The following is a 27128-nucleotide window of genomic DNA, read 5'->3' as shown; positions in this document are numbered from 1 at the left end:
TTGTATCATTGGAAAGGTAAGCATGTTAATGATAGAGATCTGTGGTAGAAAACAAGGAGCATGATATCCCTGAGTAATTTGTCTAGGGTTTTGAAATTGAAGAGAGATAATGGAACATGGGAGAAATGAGGGAGCAAGAAGAAACAAACTCAGGAGACAAGATCCCCAAGGATATTGCCTCCTGTTTATGCATAGAAAAACATTCTGTAAAAAGTTATCTAATCAGTATTTTCTGACACCCCAGAGACCCTTTTACTTAAGACTTGTGCTTGAGCTGTATTATTCTTACAGATACAGGCAGCATATCACAAGATGGATAAGAAGTTTCTGCAGATGGGGAAATTGATTATCTTACAGTCACTACATTGTTCCACTGCCTTTCAAACATTGTCATATTTGCCAAACTTGAGGAACTTTCTAATTCCTGGATTTGAAAATGTTATCAGGTAAGAGAATCTTTCAAGAACATAATACTTTGTGCTTTATAGTTCAATACTTACCTGATAGACTAGAAAGTATTACTGAGTGATAACCAAGCTTGTGCCCCATAGCAGGAGGGAAGCATAATCTGTTTTTCCATATTGATTATCCTCTTGACTTCCTTCTTTTGTCATTAGGTTTGAATATTAATTTTTAGACTGTTCCTGAAGAAAGTATTTATGTTTTACTATCAAAATTGATTAGGAGATGCTTTTCATTCCTTTTGTGGAAGGTAGTTGAATATACTGAACTCTTTGTAAAGCTATATACGTTTTTTCTATATTGATCAACAGTAGCTTACTCTACAATCTATGGATGATTAAGTGAGAAATAGCATTCTGCACATATTTTCAATATTAATTAAAGGGTTAAAACACAAGTGCAAACTGTAAAGTCCTGTTCTGGGACCCCCAGTTTGTTTAGGGATGGTGAGCTTAAACAAAGGAGAAAATTTCATGTGGAGGAGGGGAGGGGAGTGGGTTGTAGATTCTACTGAAGACTTCTAGGAAGACCTTGGCTTTGTTTTAGAAATAGTGTGACCTTCAACATTTAAGTTGCATAAGCATATTGGGCTTATTGTAAATTACATTGTTAGTGGAAGGTATTGTTCTAAGCATAGTTGTTCTCATCTACCCATTCTGCCAGGGGAAGTCTTCACATGCTTGGGCAGACATCCCCCTAACTCACTGATGGGTTTGAGGCCCATCAGTTACCATAAACCTGATTTAGCCTAGTTGCTGAGACAGGTTCACTAAGGTATGGTTGTTGTGTATACTACAGCTTCTCGGAGAGCCACAAGTAAGTGTTGGGTGAAAGGCAGACACTAAAGATAGATGACCATCCCTGGAAAGGATCTCAGAAATCCTCACAGCAGAGGTGCTAGTCCTCCCTGAACATCATATACATCCTACCCTACCATGTATATGAAATTATGTAAGATGTTGGAGAAGGAAAAAAGTTTAGAAAATACATTGAACCTGCCCTTTGAATATTATAGTTTTGTCATTAGATTCTAAACTATTAACAATAATTTGATTTCTTTACACCAATGAAACACAATATTCTGATGTTTTGGTGTCATTTTTGGAAGTAGAGTATTAAAGTGAATAATATATATAATCTACATATCTATATACCAAGGGGGCCCATGTCAGTGCTCATCCACATTTTTACCTTTAGAATTATCACAGTTATCCAAGTAGGAGGGAATGAGCAACCAAGGGAACCATAACTGATTTAATGAGCCAAAGTTAGTAGTTTTTACCTTTTTATTTTCTTTTGCAGAAATGACTAACTATACTTCAGTAAATGAGTTCCTGCTTCTTGGAATTACAGATACTCAGGAACTTGAACCATTCCTCTTTGCAGTTTTCCTTACCATCTACATTCTTATCCTTATTGGGAATGGTGCCATCCTGGCAATTGTCATCTATGAACCTCGACTCCATTCCCCCATGTATTTCTTCTTGGGCAACCTCTCCTGTCTGGACATCTGGTACTCCACAGTGACACTTCCCAAAGTGCTAGATGATTTCCTTTCCACCCACAAGACAATTTCCTTTATGGGTTGTATCATCCAACTGCACTTCTTTCATTTCCTTGGTAGCACAGAGGCCATCCTCATGGATGTCATGGCCTTTGATCGCTTTGTGGCCATCTGTAATCCACTCCGTTATATGCTTCTCATGAACCACCAAGTGTGCCTCTGCTTAGCTGCTACAAGCTGGATCACTGGTTTCTCCTATGCTTTGCTTCATTCCATCATGACTTCTCGCTTGACCTTCTGTGGATCTAATCACATCCACCACTTCTTTTGTGACATCAAGCCACTACTGGAGGTGGCTTGTGGAAACACTGAGCTGAACCAGTGGATGGTTGAAACAGTCACTGGAACCATTGCCATGGGCTCTTTCTTCTTTATACTTCTTTCCTATTTCTACATAATCAGTTTTCTCCTCTTCAAAAGTCGGTCCTGTAGTATGCTTCAGAAGGCATTGTCCACTTGTGCTTCCCACTTCATGGTGGTAATATTGCTCTATGTACCTGTAGTCTTCACCTATATCCGCCCCTCCTCAGGTAGTTCCATGAATCAGGATCGAATAGTGGCCATCATGTACAGTGTGGTCACACCAGTTCTGAATCCAGTGATTTATACCTTGAGGAACAAAGATGTGAAGGGGGCACTAAACAAAGCCATGAGAAAGAAACTGTGGTCTAAGCAACTTTAGAAAACTCTTCTAAAGGGAGTGTTTTAAGTGTGTAGAAAAGCATAATGGGTAATGGAATTTCTATCCTCAGATATATGGTGTATTAGCATCAACCGCCATGGCATTGTTTATTTGTGGTGATGACAGGAATATAACAGATGAGCTTTCTATGGGACCAAGAGTTGAAAACTCTGTGGATTGCTTCTCTGACCTCTCCCAGTAAAGCCTCATGACTTCTGGAACATATTTATGCCTTCCTTTATAAGTAGTGATGGTGTATAAAGAATAGAATTGTGCTGGAGGCATCTGAAAGTGGACCATGAAGAAAGATTGTTAAAATTTTAGTGTGAATATTTACACATTGTACATTGGCAAAAGCCACATATTAGAGCCTGATTTAGTAATTTGTTAATTGTATAATCTTAAAACAATTATGGATAAACTATAAGTTAGGCAGATTAAAATTATAAGTGCCATTTATACTTTTTTTTCTCTTTTGGGGAGGCAATTGTTAAACATTTACTAGTGTATTGAAGATTAAGAGCTAGATCATAAAGCAATAGGGTGTTAACCAAAATTTCTGATATGATATATTGGAAAATTGAGCCCTGAGAGTTTATGTGTTTTGTTCGAGATCTGGAATGTAGAACAATGATTTTAACCTATAACTTTTGTTCCCAACTCTGATATCCTTTCCAGAATATCATGCTGTCTTCTGATTGCAATTTTTAAACAAAAGCAAAACTACAAACTCATAAAATTGGAATTTTTTTGGAAAATATACTAACATTGGAATTAAAATAGAAAATAACATTTTTGAAAATTTCAAGTGGAAAACTGACATTTATATTGATAGATTTAAAGTTTTACTTTTTTTATTTTTTAATTTTATTTCTTTTTATGAATTCCTTTTTATTGATTCCTATCATTTAGAACAGAGAATCTGGCCTTGTAATAAAAAAGCAAATTGAAGGAAAGCCAATCAACATATTATGGATATTGTTAAGGCTTAAAAAATCTGATTTATATAAATATAAACTATTAATAAATTGTGAAGAAAAAGTAGATTCAGAAAAATATATGTATCAAATTGGAGAACACCCATAACCCTATGTGTATGAAAGTAATATGATACAAGTCCTGAGCTCTATGATATCCAGGGATATACATACATATATAGTTATAGTTAATAATTGTCATTAATAAACTTAAAGTCTTTCATGTTAATTGATTAACTCAATCCCATCCCATTTCATTAATTAGCAAGTATTTAACAAACTAAAGCCTCTTTCTTCATATATAACTAATTTCTTTAAAATTCAATATTAAATTACTGAATAGATACAATTTATTAAAAATAGAAGCAATAATGAAGTAGACATGTGGATTTACAGTATTTTTTCCATGAGAAAGTTTATAGCAAGAATGACCCTGAAAAGGAAATTGCTTTTATTATTTTATGTCAGTGATTATAAAGCATGGAATCATATATAATCCTTAAGGTAGTAACTGTAATTATGATTTTAGTAAGAGAACCAATTGGTAAACTGTGTGGTAGATATCAATTATTATAATATAATATTAATTATGGTAGTAGAAAAGATAGACTATTATAGTATTATTGAATATTATAGCCACCAATAAAATTAAGAGCTTTCGTTATCAATGTTGGAATGATAAAGTACACAGCTTGACTGAATCCTGACTCTTTATAAAGATAAAAGAAACAATCATTGAGCCAGTTGTAGAAATTAGAAATGTATTAGAAGGATAAGATAGTATTTGCTTTTGTGGAGGATTTATGACCCAGAGAGATGCTTTTGTTTTATCTTTAAGTCTCTTCCCAGAGTAAGGATAATGAATTATGTCTGATTATGTCAGTCTATTATTTGTAGTAACATTCTGTACATTTGGTTTTATTAATCCCTTATGTTAATTGACTGTAAAAAACCTATAAAACAGACTGTTGTATATTGAAATGAGATTTTTATCACAGGCTAGGAGCAGGGATACTGTTGGATCTTCAACTTGGTATGATGGTTCAGATATTTTTATTTCTAACAACCTCCAGCTTGCAATATATAACTTTTGGTGGCTCCTTTTCATTGGTATTGAAATTTATCCTCACCATTCAATTTACTTTAAAAACTGATTAAGAATCTTTAAAATATTTCTCCTTAAGAAAAGTATGAAATTTATTCTCTCTAAAATGAGTTAGCCTATTTTTTTCTTTTTTTCTTCTCTAAAGTAATCACAGGAAACAATCTTTCCAGAATATGCTGTATTTGTTGATAATCAGTTGGAAGTATAATGGTGAAATTTTGTCAGTGTTGCTGCTAGAGCATCTAGATCTTCAGGATTAGCCTTAGAGCTCTGAGGAAATAAAAATAGTTGTCCTTCAGAGACTTGGCCTGCCAATTTGAATGGGAGTTGGGGAATTATCGAGGAAGTGCTATTCCTGTCTCTTTTTATATTTCTTCCCTGTCTCTCCCACATTTGTAGATTTTACTGACTTCCAAAGAGGAACTTTGACTGTTGTTTCCCAGTCTCATCCAGAGCTGCATCAGAAGAAATAAATAAAGCACAAATAAAGCATAAGGACTTATTTTAGATGGTAGGCTGGGAGCCTACTATTTGGCTACAATGACTAGAAACATTGATGATATTTTGGGTGATCTTATGTATTCTACTCTAAGTATGCATAATACATAAGAATTATTTTTTGTTTACTAATTCTTTTTTAATTAAAATTTTAATTTTTCCCAGATTACATATTGATACAGTTTTTAATAATCATTTTCTGACATTTTGTGATTCATGTTCTCCCATCCTTCTCCCTTCCCCAAGATGGCAGGTTAATATGATATAGGTTGTACATTTGTTATTATGAAATTGTGAACACTGGAATAAATGGAACATTCCTCAAAGATAAATAATATCTATCTAAAAACTATCAACAGACATTTTTTTTTTGCAATGGGAATAAACTAGAAGCCTTCCCAATAAGATTAGTGGTGAAGCAAGGATGCTCATTATGATAATTACAATATTGTGCTAGGGATTCTAGCCATAGCAACAAGAGAATAAATTAGAATAGGAAATGAGGAAACAGAGCTATTACTCTTTACAGATGATATGATGGTATACTTAGAGGATCCTAGAAAATAAACCAAAAATATTATTGAAACAATTAACAGATTTAGCAAATTTGCTGAAGTAAAATGAATCAACATAAATCACCAGCATTTTTATAGACTACTAATAAAGCCCAGCAGCAAGAGATAGAAAAAAGAAATCTCATTTAAAATAGCTTTAGGCAATATAAAGTACCTGGGGAGTCCACTTGCCAAGATAAACCAGAAACTATATAATCACACTACAAAACACTTTCCATACAAAGTCAGAAATGAATAATTGGAAAAAAATAGTAATTGCTCATGGATAGGCTGAGTCAATATAATAAAATGATGATTTTACCTAAATTAATTTACCACCAGTCAAACTGCCCAAAAGTTATAAAATTCATCTGGAAGAACAAAGGGTCAAGAATATCAAGGGAATTAGTGAAAAAATATGAAGGAAGATTGCTTAGTTGTACTGAATCTCAAACTGTGGTATAAAGTGGCAACCATCAAAATAATTGAGTACTAGCTAAGAAATAGAGTAGGTCAGTAGAATATATTAGGCACTCAAAATGCAGTAGTAAATGACCATAGTAACTTAATGTTTGACTAATCCAAAGATCCCAGCTTTTGGAAGAACTCACTATTGACTAAAAACTGCTGGGAAAACAAGAATTGCTTTTCTCAATTAGTATCTTTGCTTATACTTTGAAATTTTCTAAGACAGCATATCATTCACAAATGTCAACCCTTCTCTTCCAATAGTTATATTGTTTTTTAATAATTTTATTTATTTATTTTTAGAATATTTTTCCATGTTTCCATGATTCATTTTCTTTCCCTCCCCTCTTTCCTCCCCGCTCCCAGAGTTGACAAGAAATTTCACTGTGTTGTACAAATGTTTTTACTTGATTCTTATTTCTTTTTTGCTATAGAGTGATTTTTTAAAAAGCCTAGACTCCAAATCATATGCCCATATATACATGTGATAAGTGATGTCACATGTTTTGCTTTTGCATTTTTATTCCCATAGTTCTTTCTCTCAATGTGGATAGCATTCTTTTACATAAGTTCTTAAGGAATGTCCTGGCTTGTTGCATTGCTATTAGTAGCAAGATTTATGACACTGGATTTTTCCACAATGTTTTCCTTTTGTGTAAAGTATTTTTCTGGTTCTGCTCATTTCACTTTGCATCAGTTCATCGAGGTTTATTTTTACACAGTATTGCTTGATATATATGGGAATTGGGAAAGAGGAACACACTAGGAAATGAATGTGCTATAAAAGGAAAATGCATAAATCCTAAAAAAGCAGATAAAGAAGACAACCATGAGGGTTTATGGTTATCATGGTGATTTATTATAAGGAGAGTTATGCTTCTTAAGGAGAGAGTTTTGTTAGTCTTAAGAGCTCAAATAAAGATCTCTAGACCCCTTTGATATTCCTCCTTCCTGTAGAATAGGTCTAAAAACCATGCAGTGTTTGCAGCTACAAATTAGCAGGCTCAGAAGAAATGTTATTTGCCTTACTTTTGAAGGATACATTTCATATAGAGTTGAAACCTCAGAGTTACTTTTGATTTTTCACTCCCCTCATTTCTTATTCAGCTTCTAGACACTATTTTGTCTCCATTTGATGTCCTTTTAAATATTCAATAACTCTATTCTTATTAGGGCCCTTATTACCTTTTATTTTTCTATTCTTCCCCCCCCCCCCATAAATGCATTTTCTCCCTTATATTAGTTCCTTGAGAGTGGGGACTATGTTGCTTTTCTATTTGTTTCCCCAGTAGTGAGAGTGGACCCCAGTAAAATCAAAGCCATAGCCTAGCAAGAATCAGTCAAGCAGCCCCATGACTTCACCTGAGGTTTCTAACTCCTCTGTGCTGTACATTCTTCCAAGAAATTACCAATGTAGGAATTCTGTGAGAAACTGGGACACACATTGCCATGTTGAATTATCACCTATACAAAACTCTGTTCAGAGACACCTAGGTAATTTAAATCCATTGTTATTTAATTTAAATAAAATTTAATTAAAAAATAATTTAAAAATTTAAAAATAAAATTTAATTTAAATTCCATCATATTAATCATTGACTTCCATTGTGAGTGATCTAATCCCTCTGCCTATTCAACCCTCTATAAATATCTACCTGAAATCAATAAATTTTATCACTGATCAGCAAGAGGCCTGTGAGTCTGTCTGTAAGCCTGTCTGTGACCCTCCTGATCCCAACCTCATTCCTTTTATCCTATTCCTTGACCCACAAATAACTTGACAAGCTGGTCTCTATACCAGTGCTTAGCACAGTGCTGGCCTATAAGTTTTTAAAAAAAATGATTCATTCATTCATTTGTGCAATCTTTTCACTTATTGCAATCAGATTAATCCTCCCAAAGGTCTTCATTCTAAAACAAAAACCAATAGTTTCCTATTACTTTGTGAAAAAAGTCCAGTTTTTATAGCCCAGAATTCAAGCTCTTCATAACTATAACATTACATATCTTTGCAGACATATCTGCAACTCCTCTCTCTCAAAATGTTTTACTCCAGGTTAATAGAAATATTTGATATTTTCCTGAACAAGTTCAGCCTTCATAATTTTGTTTATAATGCTCTTTCTTCTAGAAATGTGCCTAAATCCCAAATTATGCTTGTTTTATTACTCACCATTCTTCAGTGCTGATCTTAAATGCCACTCTTTCATGAAGATTCTTCTGAATTAGCCAGAAGGAAATAATCTTTCCCACCTATTTGGGAAATATAATCCCTCCTATTTTCCTGAATGACTTGCTTTTATCCTTTTTATTTTATTTTCATTTCCTACCTTAGATTATATCAGTACATTAGTTGCCTTTCCTACTCTTCTACAGGTCTTATGCAAGCAAGGGCTATGTTTTATTTATCTTTTTGTTCTAGTGAGTTCCCAGTATAATAATTTGCACATATTTTCACTCAGGAAATATATATATTTTAATTTTTTAATTTTTTAATTTTTTTATTGATTAAGAAAATTTTTTCCATGTTTCCATGATACATATTCTTTCCCTCCCCTGCTACCACACCTCCTCCATAGCCAATGCGCAATTCCACTGGGTTTTACATGAGTCAAAGATCAAGACTTATTTCCATATTATTGATATTTGCTCTATGGTGATCATTTAGAGTCTACATCCCCAATCATATCCCCATCGACCCATGTGATCAAGCTCCCACAGTTTCTGCTCCCACAGTTCTTTCTCTGGATGTGGATAGCATTGCTTCTCATAAGACTCTCAGAATTGTCCTGGATCATTGCGTTGCTGCTAGTAGAGAAGTCCATTACATTCGATTGTGCCACAGTATATCCATGTCAGTGTACAAGGTTCTCCTGGTTCTATTCCTTTCACTCTGCATCAATTCCTGAAGGTCATTCCAGGTTACATGGATACTACAATTTGTTTAGCCATTCCCCAATCGGAGGGCATCACCTCATTTTCCATTTTTTTTTTTTTTTTGCCACAAAGAGCATAGCTATAAATATATTTGTCCGAGTCTTTTTCCTTATGATATCTTTGGGGTATAAACCTAGAAGTGGTATGGCTGGATTAAAAGGCAGGCAATCTTTTAAAGCTGAGGAAATATTTTTTGAAAAAATGAATAGAGACATCATGAAAATTGATAAAAGAGCCAAAAAGGGCAGCAGTGTAGAATAAGAGGTGAGATGGATATAGAATTGGATTTATTGAATTTGGATACTAGTTGTGAACTTGTATAATTATGATGAAATAATTTAGTCTCTTTGAGCCTTAGTTAACTCATCTATCAAATAAGTAAATTGTTATTTGTATAATTAATGATACCATGTGCAAGGAAAAATTATTATTATTATTATATCAATTGATTCTCACAACTACCCTGAGAGGTAAGTGCTATTATTAATCCTTTTAAAGATGAAGAAACTGAGACAAAAAGAAAGTAAATGCTTCCCAAGGACATAGCTAGTATGTCCTAAGGCCAGATTTGAAGTCAGGTCTTCTTGACTTCAGTTCTGGTGTTTTATCCACTATGCCACTTAGCTGGCTCCAATTCACATAGTTCAATCAATTGATCAATTGAGAAAGCAAGCAAGCATTTTATAAATATTTAATCTGGGCTAGACGCTGTTCTAGGTGTAGAAGATAAAAAGACAAAAGTAAAGTAGTCCTATTGACAAAGATGTGACATTTTAATGAATGAGACAAAAGGGACAGTTTGTATAAATATATTCAAAATCATATATAAATAGAAAATACAAAGATCTGATTTATAAGGAAGATACAAGATATGTTTTGATGGGATGTCATTAGCAGCTGGGTAGGAAGAGACTGAAATGATTAAGTCTGGCAGAAAACCAAAGATTCTATGAGGCTACAAAGATGAGAGAACAAATTTTAGGCATGGAAGAAATAAAAGTAGGAGATGGTAGGAGATGGAGTGTTCTTTAAGTAACAACAGACTAGAATTATAGAGGTTGTTGAGAGAAGTTATTTTTATTTTTATATATATTTTTAGATATAGAAGGTTGGATAAGTTTGTTGTTTACAAACTTTAAGGGACAATTCAAATATGAGTTCTTTTCTAAAACTTTTGGATTATTGGGTAGTTTGTCTCTCTAATTTTGGGAGTACATGTCATGAAGCAGAGGCGATTTTGCAAACAAAACTTTGAGAAAGAAGCACTAAAAGAAGGTTAAGAATCCAAAGGTAGCTTGTGTTACATAGGATAGAAAAAAATGAATAGTAGGGAGTTGGGAGCCAGAGATTGCTTAGTGATGTTAATGATAGGGGACTGGAATGGTAAATTCTTGAGTCCCTTTCTTTTGTTTAGGCTGCTGAAGTTGAGGAGGAAGAATGGAACATGTAAGAAACAAGGGAATAAGAAGAGACAAACACAGGAGAGGAGATCCCTAAGGATATTCACTTTTATGTACATAAGAGAAATAGACTTTTAAATCTACCAACAGGATTAGCTGTTACCCTGGGACACCTTTATTTAAGGTTCTTCCTAAATTCTTGTGCTGTATTACTTTTACTAAAGCACTAAAGCCAGCATCAGATAGATAAAACATTCCTCAGGATGAGAAGGCATATTGTTTTCCCAGCAGCCAACATCTTGTCCACCACCCTTGCACCTTTGGCATATCTGTTGAATTTAAGGACTTTTTCAATCCCTGGATCTGAAAATCTGAACAGGTAGAAGGATGATGTAAAAAGTTTACATTTTGTAATTTCTCACTTCAGGACTTGTCTGACTACTGGACCAGAAAGCCCTGCTGACCATTGTAGTGGTCTTAAGTAGGAAAAGAGAATTTATCCTCTTACCTTGATCATCCTCATGGTCCAATTCATTGATTTATTAGGTCTATCTAAGCACTACCAGCTTGATCAACCTGGAGGAGTATCTTGAAATTCTTTTTTCCAAAATTATATTGGAGATATCACTTTCATTTGCTATAAAGCATGGAGGAAGAGATTCGTATCCTAAAACTTAAGTGAAACTAAATAAAAAATTTCCCATTTGATTTATAACTCACTTTTCAGTTTTTTTGTTAATAGAATTAAGATTAATATATTGTATTTACTTTCAATATTAATCAGATAACATCAACTTAGAATTAGAACCAAGCAATAGAATGTCTACAGAAATACACAAATTTATTTTATTTTATTTAAAAAAAAATCTAAGTATAATTCTTTTCAGAGGCCTAGAAAAGATCTAAAAGCCTGTTGTTCCTATAGACCTATAATATGCAAATCCTGTCCCCCCTCATTTTTTTACTGTCACTTTAGTCTTTAATTCTTTCTTTCTCACCTCAGTTCATATCTCAGATTTGACCCATTGTACCTCCTCTCTGATTTCCCACCTATGGCTGTAAATCCACTTAATGACTTCTTTCCTTTAGCATCTCCCTCTTGCTCAAGACACAATATATTTCTCTTTCCCTCAGGTTCAAGAGTAATACATTTACTTCTCTCGATCTTGGCAGCTCTGTGTGTACATGTACTTAACACAATAGACCTTAACCTTCTGTCTTAAAACTGATATTAAGTATTAGTCCTAAGACAAAGTAGTGGCAAGATTTAGACAATTGGGATTAAGTGACTTGCTCAGAATCACACAACTAGGAAGTGTCTGAGACCATATTTGAACCTAGGACCTTTTCTTCAGGCCTGGGTCTCTATCACTGAGCCACCTAGAAGCCTGAGTGTGTGTACTTGTGTAGTCACTGAATATTTGTGTATACATGTCCACATGTGGAGGAAAAATAGTGAAAAGATGTTTGTTTTTCTTGCCTTTTCTGAATCCTTCCCATTGTTCTTGCTAGTATAATTATTATCTTTTTACTTCTATGTTGCGGACATTCTCATGCTTCTTGTGATGAATGCCATGAACAAATCATCCGTCATACTCATAGCAAATAGATGAAAGGATGGAGAGGGTTTAGACATGGGATAAAAGGCTGACCCTAGGCAGAAGTTCTGTTTTGCATTAGAGATGGCGAATTAGGAGATTCTTCTACTATGTAGTTTTGAGGGACTCATTGCTAACACATATTTTATGCTAACACATTCAGCAATTTTTGCTAACACATTTAGCAATTTTTTACTTATGAAAGTAATTCATATACATATGTGCACACACACATATACAACACACATAATGTGTATATAAAATCAGGGTAATGGATTAGTTGATCTCTGATGACCTATCTGACTCTAAATCTTTTGGTCTAGAAAAATGAAGTGAAAATACCTGCAATAGTAATAAATGAGTGTATTGAGAAATAAGTTAATGGTGGAAAGAATGCTGCATTTGGCATGAGGAGGTTTCAAATCCCAAGTTGATTCCTTACTACTTATATCACTTTAGATAAGTTGTTTAAATTCTCTGAGTCTCCATTTGTTCATCTTTAAAATATGGGGATTTGACTGCATGCCCTTTGAGTGACCCTTCCAACTCTAAATGTATGATTCCATGTCCTCCTAAATCTTAGTGTCTTATTTCTGGGGTTACCTCCAATTTATCCCATATGCATGTTATTTGCACATGATTATTTGCACAATGTCTGCCCCATTAGACTGTGAGCTTTTTGAGAACACAGACTATTTTTTGCTTTCTTTCTATCCACAACACATAATACAATACCTAGCACATTAGGTGCTGAAGTAGGTGCTGAAGAAATGCTATTTGACTAAGTGATCTACTACCTCATGGTGGTCTAAGATTAAAATATAGATATATTTAAATGTGTGTGTACACACATATATCAAAAGTATTGCAACCAGATGGGTATAATTGGATATGTAAAGAGAAAAGATTAGAATAAATTACCATTAGACACAGAATCATGATTTTTCAACATCTCAGAAATCTATTCTCTTTGCTCTTTCTGTGTTTTCCTCTGTTCCTCTGTCTTTGTCAGTCCAACTCTCTCTGTCTCTGTCTCTGTCTCTGTCTCTGTCTCTGTCTCTGTCTCTGTCTCTGTCTCTGTCTCTATCTCTTTCTCTTACAGACCCTTTTTCCATTCTCCAGACTCTTGCTTGCTATGTCTGTCTTTGATCTGGTAAGATTCCTTTTGTTGCTTACTATGGTGACAATAAAAATGGAAACTAATGATTTGTGGCAGAGAGGTGATTTAAATGTGTCAATGTTGCATGGAAGACCTATGGGAAGACTTATTATTTTCAGTCTTTCCAGAGGCTGGAAACCTATCAGAGTGAAAATTAGAATTGCCTGATTGTTTTCTACGGTTTGGTGCCTTCTGATCAGCTATGAAACAACTTGTCTCTTTAGAAGCACTTTTATTATAGGATTTATGTTTTATATTTTAATATATTTATTTTAATATACACAAAATATAATATTTATATTTTAATTATAGTATTTTTAAGGACCCTTCACTAAAGTTATCTAGGGTTGCAAAGGTGTTTACATACTTTATTTCATTTAGTCCTCTCCAGATCCATATGAAGAAGTCCAGATATTTGTTGAGCTTTTATGTAATTATGCTTTACACTAGGAACATACCATTATTTCATTTGTCCCCTCCTTTTCCCTCAAAACAATGATATTTCTACTATGAAGTTTCAAGTATGCATATATGTGGGTAACAGTAGCAACTCCCAAAATGAGAAGATAACACCTATACATCATTCTTATGTGATGAAAAAAATGTCTTAGGGTCCTCCTTTCATGATTCTCTTTATGTCAGGTAAATTGAATAAAATAAAAAAGACTACCAAAGAAAAACAATAATGTTTATTGCATAGTTATCTTTTGTTATGACTGAGTATGGGCCTTAATAAGATGGGGAAGAAGAGGGGTTATAGGACGTGGGAGGAAGATTAGGTCTGGGAATCCATCTCACAGCATCCACTATCTTAGTGGTCAGAGAATATGAGAAAACACTAGCAAAACTACTTCTTCAGGTAGGAAATTTTTGTTCTCTTCTTAAGTATTAATGGCTGCTAGAGGTGTGCTCTGGATCTTATTATTTTCTTTTTATAGAGCTCTTGAAGCTATCTTGTTGGTGTTCAGTTAATTTTAATTCAAATAATATGATTAAATTCCAAAAATATTTATTAGACTTCTCCTGCATGTAAAGGACAGGGGTTAGCCATTTTTAACTTGTCTATTTATATTTTAAATTAAAAATTTAACATATTTAATAATTTTTATGATAATTTACAATTAATGTTTTCATTCTCCCTACCCCCACATTTCCTCTCCCCAAGATGGCAGACAATATGATATAGGTTGTACATGTGCTATCATCTACTACATATTTCAATGTCTTGCTATGAAAGAAGGCATGTGTTGCATACACTAGAGAAAAATTTATGAAGGAATTGTCTATTTTTAGAGATGTTATGATTTACTCATACTACTTGAGGTCAATGTCATGGTGAATAACAATCATCTTCCCATGTTTTGTTGCTTTTTTCCAGAAATGCCTAACCATACCTCAGTGAATGAATTCCTTCTTTGTGGAATAACTGACATTCAGGAACTTGAACCTTTTCTCTTTGCAGTTTTTCTCATCATCTACATCCTCATCCTCATTGGGAATGGTGCCATCCTGGTGATTGTCATCTCTGATCCTCGACTCCATTCCCCTATGTATTTTTTCTTGGGCAACCTCTCCTGTCTGGACATCTGGTACTCCACAGTGACATTGCCTAAAGTGCTAGATAACTTCCTTTCCACTCACAAGACAATCTCCTTTGTGGGCTGTATCATCCAACTGCACTTCTTTCATTTCCTTGGTAGCACAGAGGCCATCCTTCTGGGTGTCATGGCCTTTGACCGTTTTATGGCCATTTGTAATCCACTCCGCTATACAATTCTCATGAACCATGAAGTGTGTCTCTGCTTGGCTGCTGCAACCTGGATCACTGGTTTCTTCCATGCCTTGCTCCATTCCATCATGACTTCTTGCTTGACCTTCTGTGGATCCAACCACATCCACCACTTTTTTTGTGACATCAAGCCACTACTGGAACTAGCATGTGGGAACACTGAGCTCAACCAGTGGATGCTTGAAACAGTCACTGGAACCATTGCCATGAGCGCCTTCTTCTTTATACTTCTCTCTTACTTCTATATTATCAGTTTTCTCCTCTTCAAAAGTCGGTCCTGTAGTATGCTTCAGAAGGCACTGTCTACTTGTGCATCACATTTCATTGTGGTAATATTGTTCTATATACCAGTAGTCTTCACCTATATCCGCCCCTCCTCAGGTAGTTCCATGAATCAGGATCCAATAGTGGCCATCATGTACAGTGTGATCACTCCAGTTCTCAATCCAGTTATCTATACCTTGAGGAACAAGGATGTGAAGGGGGCACTGAGTAAAGTTATAAGAAAGAAATTATAATCTAAATGACTAGAAAACCCTTCCAGGAGTGTTTTTAGTTTGTAGGAGAAAAAGATAATGAATTATTGAATTTCTGATTTCAGTTAGATGATGTACTTGAGCCAAACAGTAGGACACTGATTTATTGAGTTGATGAGAGGGATGCACTTTGTGTGGGACAAATAGTTTGAAATATCACTGGTTCTTATTATGACTTAATTTCTCTCTCCCAGTAATGCCTTGTGATTTCTACAAAATATTCATGCCCATTAGTTAGTTATGGTATATAAGGGCAGGAGTGTGCTGGAGGCAGTTTAAACTGATTCATAAGAACATATTGCTGAAATTTCAACAGGAGCATTTACACATTAACATCAGCAAATAATATAATTCAGGGCTTGATTGATTATTAGATTTGATTGTCTAGACTTAAGCCAGTGATGGTGAAAAATGATAATAATACAGATGAATCTTAAAAGTGTCCTATCTGTATATAGCAAGATAGTTATTAAACATTTACCTGCACACTGCTAACTGAAAACTAAAATTGTATTACAATGGAATGATAGAACAAGAATGGACCATTAATGATTATTCCATCCAAATCCCTGATTTTACAAAATGAAATTTGGAATTCTGAGATTTTATGTGTCTTGTTTAAGATCACACAGATAGAAGTGAGCCTTGAATCCATATCTTTTGTTTCCAACTTTGATACTCTTTCTAGAATGCTATGCTGACTTCTTCAGGGACCTTTCCTTTCCAATTTGTAAACAAAGATCAAAATATGGTACCAAAAAATTTGAGGGAAAAAACTCTGATGAAATATCACAATACTTTCCAAATAGAAAATAGACTTCTCTGTTTTCAAGCTTTTCATTCTTGTTCTTTTTATGACTGTTACTTCTTACTGACTCCTCTCACCATTCATTATAAGGAATCTGTCCTCATAGTAAACACATTGATCATGTTGATGGGTTTAAAAAAACAATCCAATTTATATTTTATCCTGAAAATATACATGTAAGTTGTTAAATTACTCACTTTTAACTTTAGGACATAAGAAATATTTATAATTTTTGAAAAAACTAGATTCAGAAAAATACATGTATCATGTTGGATAAGAGCCCATGGATAGGAAAGAATAATGAGTGGGACCAGTCTTATTTTAAGTCACCCTTAAACTTTCCACTTGCTTCATTTTTTTGTCTACTGTCATCCTTCTCAGCCTGAGTTGTCCAGAAATATATTTGGACACTTTTTCATTAATAAACCTATAATCTTTCACATAAATGAATAAACAAACAAATTTACTTAATCTCTATCCCAGTTCATTAAATATATATAATGAACTAGAGAAGCTTCTTTGATTGTAAATAATAATTCATTTTTAATAATTAAATAAGTTTTAAATTACTGTATATACACATTATTAGCAAATGATCCCAATAATAAAGTGATCACTATTTATTATTTGTAACTATTTATTTTATTCTTGGGAAAATTCACAGCAAGTATGACCTCCAACTTGCAATATGACTTGTTATTCAGTCATGTCTGACTCTTTGTGACCCCATTTGGGGTTTTCTTGGCAAAGATACTGTAATGGTTTGCCATTTCCTTCTCTAGTTCATTTTAAATATGAAAAAACTGAGGCAAAAAGAGTTAAGTCACTTGCCCAGGGTCACACAGTTAGAAACTGTCTGAGGCCAGATTTACTCTCATGGTGATGAGTCTTCATCTTCCAGGCCTAGCACTGTATTCACTGTACCACATAGTTGCCCTAGGACTTGATGACTCCTCTTTATTTGTGTAGATATATAGCTTTACCATTCAGTTCATTCTAAATATTGATTAAAGCCTCAAGAATTTAAAAAATATATCTGGGGGCAGCTGGGTGGCTCCGTGGATTGAGAGCCAGGCCCAGAGACAGGAGGTCCTGGGTTCAAATTTGACCTCAGACATTTCCTAGCTCCATGACCCTAGCCAAATCACTTAACCCCCATTGCCTAGCCCTTCCCACTCTTCTGCCTTGGAACCAATATGTAGTATTGATTCCAAGACAGAAGGTAAGGGTTTAAAAAAAAAAAGAACATCAATAAAACATTTCTTCAAACTAGTGGCATTAACAAAACTGAACACAAAAAACCACTGAATTAATAATAAAACTAAGAATTGGTTTAAAAAATATATCTCCTGGGGGCAGCTGGGTAGCTCAGTGGAGTGAGAGTCAGGCCTAGGGACAGGAGGTCCTAGGTTCAAACCTGGCCTCAGCCACTTCCCAGCTGTGTGACCCTGGGCAAGTCACTTGATCCCCATTGCCCACCCTTACCAATCTTCCACCTATGAGACAATACACCAAAGTACAAGGGTTTAAAAAAAAAATCAAAAAAAAAATCTCCTTCAGAAAAATGTTGAATTTAGTCTATGTAAAATAAGTTAGCCAAATTATTTTTTTGTGCTCTCTTAAATAATCAAGAAAACAATCTTTCCAGAATACACTATATTTGTTGATAATCAGTGGGGAACATACTGATGACGTTTGTGAATGATGCTACAAGAGCCCTAACTCCTTAGGATTATCCCTAGAGCTTTGCCAATTTTAATGAAACTTGTGTAATTAGCTTTGAAGAAGGTGCTATGCCAGTCTGCCTTCATATTTTTTTCCTTGTTATTCCCACATTTGCAGATATCCCTGGTTCCCATGATGAAATGCTGATAATTGCTTTCCTTTCTCATCTAGGAACTTCCTAGTAGACATGGAATAAAGTAGTATCCTAAGAACTTAATTTATATGTGAAGCTGGAAATCTACTATTTAGCTGCAATTAATAGCTAATTATTTTAATGGATTTATTACACTTCATGTTCTATTACCTAAGCAGTTACTTTTCTAAGTTAATATCTTTGCTTATTTTCTGAGATTTTCTAAGTAATCCAGCATGTCATTTGCAAATGGGGAAGATGGCATCTCTTCTTTTTCAATGTTTATATTGTTTTAAACTTCTTCTTGTTATTGCTCTCACTAACATTTAAAATTGTTTTAATAAAAATCTGTTTTCTTATCATCCCAACTGTTGTGAGGGTTATTTAATAATTAATTTAGTAATAGTGTTGGACCTAGAAGGAAGGGCTGGAGGATTCCAATGAAGGAGCAGGAAGTGGGACTTGTGCTCTGGGAGAGACTCCATTAGTGGTTGGGACATAACTGTTGCTAACCCTTGGAGATCTCAGAGTTAGGGAAAAACTGCATCCAGATTCCCTGGGATCCTGAGAGGTGAAGGCTTTCAGCAAGTGGACAAGACCTGCAGAGCTGCACCAAGTGGGGAAGTGGTTTGGGATCTGGTGGACAGAATTTCAAACTCACTCTCCCTACCTTGGATCTCCTGGTGGAGTTGGCTCTTGGCATCCTGTGACCATCCTTGGATTACTGTGAGATCCCAAAGCCACCCTCAGGTCCTTTAGCTGAGCTGACCAAACCTGGCTGGAACAAGATTTGAAGGAGCTTTCCCTGTGACTTAAGTACTATTTCCTTTGGACCCTAACTGCCTTAGGTCAATAGGATAGTGTAGTTAAGTCCTTCCCTGTCCCCTGAGGTTTGCACTTAGGTTTCAAGTGTAGAATCCCCTATCCCATCCTTTATTTAGTTACCCTCAATTAAACTGTTATATACTTTACCTTTTGCCTGCAATAAAAACATCCCTGGTGCCTCACCATTACACACCCCAACTCTAAACTAAGAACACAAGAAAAACAACAAACATGTATAACTATATGTAACAAAGAAATGTATTGTCAACCAAAACTTTCCACATTATCTATGTTTAAAACATTTATTTGTCTCATTTTGCATTCTAAGTCCTTTAGGTCTCTATCAGAAATTGATTAGCATGTTATGTCTTTAGTCCTCTGGAATTATGATCATTAATGAATGATGGACATGGAGAATAGGGTAGCACAAAAGTATCCCATCACATTTATGTAACATAATGTGTTTACCTGTTCTCCAATTTATGGGCAGGCACCCCCTTAGATTACCATTGTTTGCTACCTTGAAAGAGTTTTTATATAAATCCTAGAATTTGTTTTGTTTAGGAATAACTCATCCATTAGTATATTTGCCTCTAATTTCTTCTCTCCTATCTCTTCTTCCTCTCTTTTTCCCCTCTGTTGAGTGAAGTGTATTTCTGTACTCAACTTCTCTCTCTCTCTGCCTCTCTCTCATTCTCTCTCTGTCTTTGTCTCTGTCTCTGTATCTCTGTCTCTTTCTCTCTTTCTCCATCTCTTTGTCTGTCTTTCTTTTTCTTTCTGTGTGAATTTTTGCTTCTTTTGACCAGTTCAGAAGAGTAAGGTTCATGTGCCATCACTCTTTCCACTCCTTTCTTCTTGTTTGTATAGATACTTACCTGTGCATCCTGATTATATGAAATAATTTTCCTTTTACTGTCCTTTCTCTTTCTTCCACAGTCTATTCCCTTTCCCCTCCCTTTCCATTCTTTTCTTAAACATAGCATTTTCACTCTTTGGCTTTGCCTAACTGGATTCCATCTATGACCCCTGGTGATGTTAATGTTGAGGTACACATGTTTCATCTTCTCATATGAGAATCTAAATAGTTTTTCTTCAATTGGGCCTTTATCATGTTTATTTTTATATTTCTTTTTAATCATGTGTTTGATCTTCGAAGTTTCTGTGCAGCTTAAAATCCCTATATTTTATTAAAGGTCCATACCTTCTTCCACTCCCAATGTTACCTCCTTCTCCAGAGCATTATGTTCTATTTTGCTGGATAAATCATTCTTGGCTATAAGCCAATATCCTTTTCCTCCTGGAATATTGTATATCAAGTTCCTGTCTCTTTCATAGTGATGTTTTCTAAATCATGTGTGATCCTTATTGTAGTTCCTTAGTCCTTGAATTCTTTTTTTTCTGGATGCTTTTTTTACCTCAAACCTCTAGATTTGGGATATAATGTTCCTGTTTTATTTTGGGATTGCTTCCAAGAAAAATAATAGTAACTTGGAAAACAGATTGAGGAGAAAAAATTTGAGAACCATTTGACTATCTTAATGCCATGACCAAAAAAAGAACATATACATGATAATTCAAGAAATCTTAAAAGGAAAATTGCCCTGATCTCTTAGAACCAGAGAGCAAAGTAAAGATAGAGTCCTTTGGTCTGAGTTTCTGCTTTGGTTACTCTTCTGTAGTTTGGGTTTAAATGCTATAATGGAGACCTCTCTTAGACTTTGATCCATATAGCTAAGGCTGATTTCTAAACTTTATTTCTTGATACTTTTTTAAAGGTTTCCCTACCTGGAATGCCACCCTTGTGCAAGTCCCCTCCTCAATCCACTCTACATCTGTGTCAGAAGTAACTAGTAAGTGGTAAAACTGTTGGTTCAATTTGTTCTTTGTTTCTATATACTGATGTCACTCTGGAGGTTTCTTACTATGGGTCTTAGACTTCTCTTGTTCTCATGATTACCCTTTCTCTGGGTACTAGATTGTCCAAAAGGGTCATGCTCCTGGTCCAATCCTGTCCCTACTGTCTGTAGACCTCCTTGTCTGTTTCCCAGTGCTGAGCTTGGTTGGACAACAATGGATAAATTATTTTCTGTCCTGCATTGTTGTTCATCTTGTCCAACCAGATTGAATTATAGAATCTTAGAATTGGAATGTACCTTAGAGTTCACCTGATCCAACCAGTGCCTGATTTACTCATCTTCCACATAGCTGTCAAAGCAATTAACAAACATAAAAAACATTTATATCTTTGTAATCAATAGTTGGCAAATTCCTTGAGAAGAGATCCTATTTTGTTTTTTTCTTTGCGTTCTTAGGGTGTAGCACTGTGGATGGCACAGAGGAGATACTTGATTAGTACTCTGCTAGTTAGTGCTAGCTATTAAATTTCCCCATGCATTTCTTTCTGGGCCACATCTCTTGTCTGAACCAAAATGCTAACTAGCTTCTTCTCCACCAACAAGACCATATTCTTTGTGGACTGGATTACTTAGCTCTACTTCTTTAATTTCCTTGGTAGTACAAAGGCCATCCTTTCGGGTATCATGGTCTTCGACCACTTTATGGCCATCTGTAATCTACTCTAATATATGCTTCTCATAAACCACCAAATGTACCTCTGTTTGACTGTTGCAACCTGGATCACTGGTTTCTTCATTGACTTTCATTCACTTGCTTCATTCACATTTCATTCACTTGCTTCATTCCATCATGATTTTCTTCTGTAACATTAAACCATTTCTGGAGCTGATTTGTGGGAATACTGAACTCAACTATTGGATGCTTGAAATAGTCACTGGCACCATTGCCATTGCCATGAGCCCTTCTTCTTTATATTCCTCTCCTACTCTTAAATTATCAGTTTTCTTCTCTTCAAAAGTCAATCTTATAGTATACTTCAGAAAGCATTGTCATACTTGCATTTTTCATTTATATCTGCCCCACCTCAGTCAGTTCCATAGATCAGGATTGAATAGTGGCCCTCATGTATAGTGTGGTCATTAAACGTTTGAATCCAGTGATGTATATACCTTAAGGAACAAGGGTGTGTGAAGGGGACATCTGAACATCTTTAAAGAACCCTTCTGGAGACATGTTAAACTTGCAAAGAAGAAGAAAAAGACTGATTAAAATTCTGATTTCAGGTATATGATGTGTTTAGTCTATTATCAGGTATTGATTTTTTTGGGGGGGTGATGAGAGGAATGTGACAGAAGTGAGTTTTACAGTTTAGGAACTATAGATTGAAAGAGTATAGACCTTTCTTGATCCTGCTTTTAGCCCACTCTTCTCTCCCCACTTCACATTAATTTTTATTTATTTATTAAAAAAATTTTTTTTAAACCCTTAACTTCTGTGTATTGGCTCCTTGGTGGAAGAGTGGTAAGGGTGGACAATGGGGGTCAAGTGACTTGCCCAGGGTCACACAGCTGGGAAGTGTCTGAGGCCGGATTTGAACCTAGGACCTCCCGTCTCTAGACCTGGCTCTCAATCCACTGAGCTACCCAGCTGCCCCACATTAATTTTTAATGAGAATATCATGACTTTTAAAACATTCTTGCCTGCTTTGGCAATTAGTAGTATATTTAGAAACCAATCATATTCTAATTGTATATTAGAGGAAATGTCCCCCTCAGGATAGTTTAATCCACACTTCTGATATTTCATATTGGAAAATGGAACCCTGAGACAGTATTATGTGCTTTGTTCGTTTTTATTCCTTTTACATTTTAAAAAAATTAATTAATTCATTTTATTTAGAATATTTTCCCTTGGTTACATGATTTGTGTTCTTTCCCTCTCCTCAAACCCCCTGCCCCCTGTAGCTGACACACAATTTCACTAGGTTTTACATGTATCATTGATTGAGACCTATTTCCATATTATTGATAGTTGTACTAGGGTAATTGTTTAGCATCTACATCCCCAATAATATCCCCATCAGCCCATGTGTTCAAGCAGTTGTTTTTCTTCTGTGTTTCTACTCCCACAGTTCTCCCTCTGAATGTGGATAGTTTTCTTTTTCATAAGTCCCTCAGCATTATTCTGGATCATTGCATTGCTACTAGTAGAGAGGTCTATTATGTTCAATTGTACCACACTGTATCAGTCTCTGTGTACAATGTTCTCCTGGTTTTGTTCCTTTCCCTCTGCATCAATTCCTGGAGCTCATTCCAGTTCACATGGAATTCCTCCAGTTCTTTATTCATTTGAGCACAATAGTATTCCATTGCTAGCAGATATCACATTTGTTCAGCCATTTGTTTTTTCAGCTATTTGTTCAGCCATTCCCCAATTGTTTTCCAGTTTTTTTGCCACTACGAAGAGTGCGGCTACAAATATTTTTGTACAAGTCTTTTTCTTTATGATCTCCCTGGGGTATAAACCCAGCAGTGGTATGGCTGGATCAGAAGGCAGACAGTCTTTTAAAGCCCTTTGGGCATAGTTCCAAATTGCCATCCAGAATGGTTGGATCAATTCACAACTTCACCAGCAATGCATCAATGTCCCAGTTTTGCCACATCCACTCCAACTTTCCTTTGCTGTCATGTTAGCCAATCTGCTAGGTGCGAGGTGGTACCACAGAGTTGTTTTGAGGTGCATTTCTCTAATTATAAGAGATTTAGAACACTTTTTCATGTGCTTGTTGATAGTTTTGATTTCTTTATCTGAAAATTGCCTATTTATGTGTCTTGCCCATTTATCAATTGGGGAATTGCTTGATTTTTTGTACAATTGATTTAGCTCCTTATATATTTGAGTAATTAGACCTTTGTCAGAGTTTTTGTGATAAAGATTTTCCCCCCAATTTGTTGATTCCCTTCTAATTTAGTTCGTTTTGTTTGTTCAAAACCTTTTTAATTTAATGTAATCAAAATTATTTATTTTATATTTTATAATTTTTTCTAATTCTTGCTTGGTTTTAAAACCTTTTCTTTCCCAAAGATTTGACAAGTATACTATGTAATAATGGAAAATTTAGATATTATATAGATATATATTTTAAGGTATGGTTGCCAGGAATCAATAATTCAGATTGATTCCATAATTAAAATAGACCCAAGTCAGGAGAGGTTTTATGGTAATTTATTTACAATTAGGAAGGTAGAAGGTAGGGCAATAGAGAGAGGGTTAAAAGCCTAATTAACCAGGCAAAAGCCACAAGGCCTTAGCAATCAGAGAGGCAAGAAACCTACTTGAGGTAGAGAGTCTGGAAACACCAAGGTAGGACCAAGGAAGTCAGCCTAACTTACCCACGTGACAATTCAGAGGGGAAGCTGCCTGAGGTCTCAGCCGAGATCCTTCAGCACCAAGTTCAAAGCAGGAACTCCCTCCACAGGAAGTTACCAACATACTTGAAGAGATAGCATCTTTCGTCACTTCCTGGGGGTCCACCTCTACTTCAAGTGGACAAATGGCAGCCTCTACACTGTTTTGGACTGCCCAAAGGGCAGTCCCTTGTTCTTGATTTGTTACTTATTGTCACGTGTGGGTAACTCATCTCCTTTCCCCACTAAGGGAGGTGGGGATGCCATTATCTCTGGTGGCTGGAGTTTTTAACTATGAATGGGCTTGAGCTAATTCCATTTACAAAATCCCCCCTGATGATCATATTGGGTGCCTAATCACCCCAAGTGATCATTTTACATAATCATCTTATACCCACAAAGTTCTTCTAACTATAATAGTTAGAGACAAGAGGGGAATGGAAGAGAGAGAAGGCAAAACCAATGTTTGCTAAGTGCATTGACAAGAAACCAATTGGGGGCAGTCCCCTATTGGCATAAAATGTACATTCAAAGTAACTGTTCAAACCCCATCAGAGACAGTCAATTGTACCCCAAAGTTCTTTCTGGATCTCTTGATGCAATAGACCCCATCAGTTTAATCAATTGTAACCCAAAGTTCATTCTGGATCTGTTGATTCAATGTAGATTCTTCAGGCATCTCTCTGCAAACAGTTCATTCTTTGGATTAAGGAATCAGTAAGCTTCTTTCCCTGAGAATTTTTCTCGAACAAAATCAAAAAATTAAATCTTGGACTTAATAAAAATATAATTAAATCTTGGATTTTATAAAAATACAATACCCCCCTGATATGAGTATTTAAAAAAGAAATACCCATATCAGCTCAGAATACATGGTTGAGTTATGAGGTTGAATGAGTCAATTCAAAAGAAAAAACAAAAATATAAAAAAGAAAATCAAATAGAAGAAAATTGAAACTTTGGGAAAAAAGAAAACATTAAAATCAGAATCAAAATATCAAAAGCTATGTATATAAAATTTCTGAATGAAAATAATTTCATAACAGGCCCTTGTATTAGGGTCCAATTAATATAATTTCCATACTACTAGCCTGTAGGACACAATGCAGTAATACCGCACTTACCCATTTGCAGCCAAGACTACAGGAAGTTGCCATTCTATAAGAGAGGAAAAAAGGACCAGATTTATATGCAAGGGAAGTGCCTGTCATTCCCTTCACTCTCAGGAATATATGGGTGAGCCAGATGATGGCCAACCTGTGGTACCTGACTAGCAGTGTAGTTTGAAGAGTCCTACAATTTAACATATGTTAAGCATCGCAACTTCAATTCTTACACTGAGTTCAAGTCCTTAGTATTGGCGTGGGAGTACCTCAATCCCACCTGTATTTGTATGATCTTTTTGATCTTGTGCTCCTCGGCACTATGCAGATTTTCTCATCAATCTCATTGGGATTAGTCGGTCGGTCTCCATGACCTTGTGCTTTCTTAGCACTATTAACGGCTCTTGTGTTCCCTTCTCCTGGAATCAGACAGAAGCATTAATCACAGTCCCATAGCATTTAACAATACATTGCAGGTTCCCAAAGTCTAAAGCCTTGTGAGTAAGCAGTAATATTACAGCAAATATGTATATTAAAATTATAGCACTGCAAAAAATAAAAAAGATTAAGTGATTATATGTACTCAAGTACAAGAAATGAGAAAAAGGGAAAAAATCAATTATTCTATTAAAAGATAATAGGAAAAACAATAAGAAAATTAAAAATAAATTCAGGGAAAGAATCAACAACAACAACAACAACAACAACAAAATATAATGTGATTCCAAAAATTAGCATCCATTAGTCTATGAACTGTTATCTCCAATGCAGGTAACAGGAAACAGTCAATCAGTTTCAATAGAAGATGCTCTTTTTACATGTGAGCAATGAATCCAAGAGTCCTTTTCTCCAATTTTTATAGCTGTCAGAGTAGTTAATAAAATTTAGAATGGGCCTTCCCATGAAGGCTGAGTTGCCCCAGTGTGCTGGAAATTCTTTATATACACCTTGTCACTGTGTTTGCCTAATTTACTTATAGTTTCCTTCTTTACATTCAAGTAATTTACCCATTCTGAATTTATTTTGGTGTAGGATGTGAGATGTTGATCTAAACCTAATCTCTCCCATATTGTTTTCCAATTTTCCCAGCAGTTTTTGTCAAATAGTGGATTTTTGTCCCAACAGCTGGGATTTTGGGTTTGTCATAGACTGTCTTGCTGATGTCACGTACCCCAAGTCTATTCCACTGATCCTGCCTTCTGTCTCCTAGCCAGAACCATATTGTTTTGATGACTACTGCTTTATAGTACAGTTTAAGATCTGGTACTGCTAGGCCACCTTCCTTCACATTTTTTTTTATTATTTCCCTTGATATTCTTGATCTTTTTGTTCTTCCAAATGAACTTTGTTATCATTTTTTCTAATTCAGTAAAAAAGTTTCTTGGTAGTTTGATAGGTATATTAAGTAAATTGATTTGGGTAGAATGGTCATTTTTATTATGTTAGCTTGTCCTACCCATGAGCAATCAATGTTTTTCCAATTGTTTAGATTATAAATATTAAAATTGATAAAGGTTGGTATAATAATATAAATTAGTAAT

General features: G+C 35.1%; 3 protein-coding genes across 3 annotated transcripts in view; all 3 read left to right on the top strand.

Moving 5' to 3' along the window:
* LOC123246342 (zinc finger protein 271-like) overlaps positions 1-27128 on the top strand; it is a 498115-nt gene that overhangs the window by 86020 nt on the left and 384967 nt on the right.
* LOC123244915 (olfactory receptor 12D2-like) lies at positions 1767-2708 on the top strand. The gene has a single exon (XM_044673576.1). The coding sequence runs from the start codon at positions 1767-1769 to the stop codon at positions 2706-2708; it is 942 nt and encodes a 313-aa protein (XP_044529511.1).
* On the top strand, positions 14785-15711 carry LOC123244925 (olfactory receptor 12D2-like). Its single transcript, XM_044673586.1, has one exon. It carries the CDS (start codon positions 14785-14787, stop codon positions 15709-15711), a length of 927 nt encoding a protein of 308 aa, XP_044529521.1.

Source organism: Gracilinanus agilis, chromosome 4 (assembly GCF_016433145.1).
Source record: "Gracilinanus agilis isolate LMUSP501 chromosome 4, AgileGrace, whole genome shotgun sequence".
Lineage (NCBI taxonomy): Eukaryota > Metazoa > Chordata > Mammalia > Didelphimorphia > Didelphidae > Gracilinanus > Gracilinanus agilis.
This window is presented reverse-complemented; position numbering and strand designations above follow the sequence as displayed.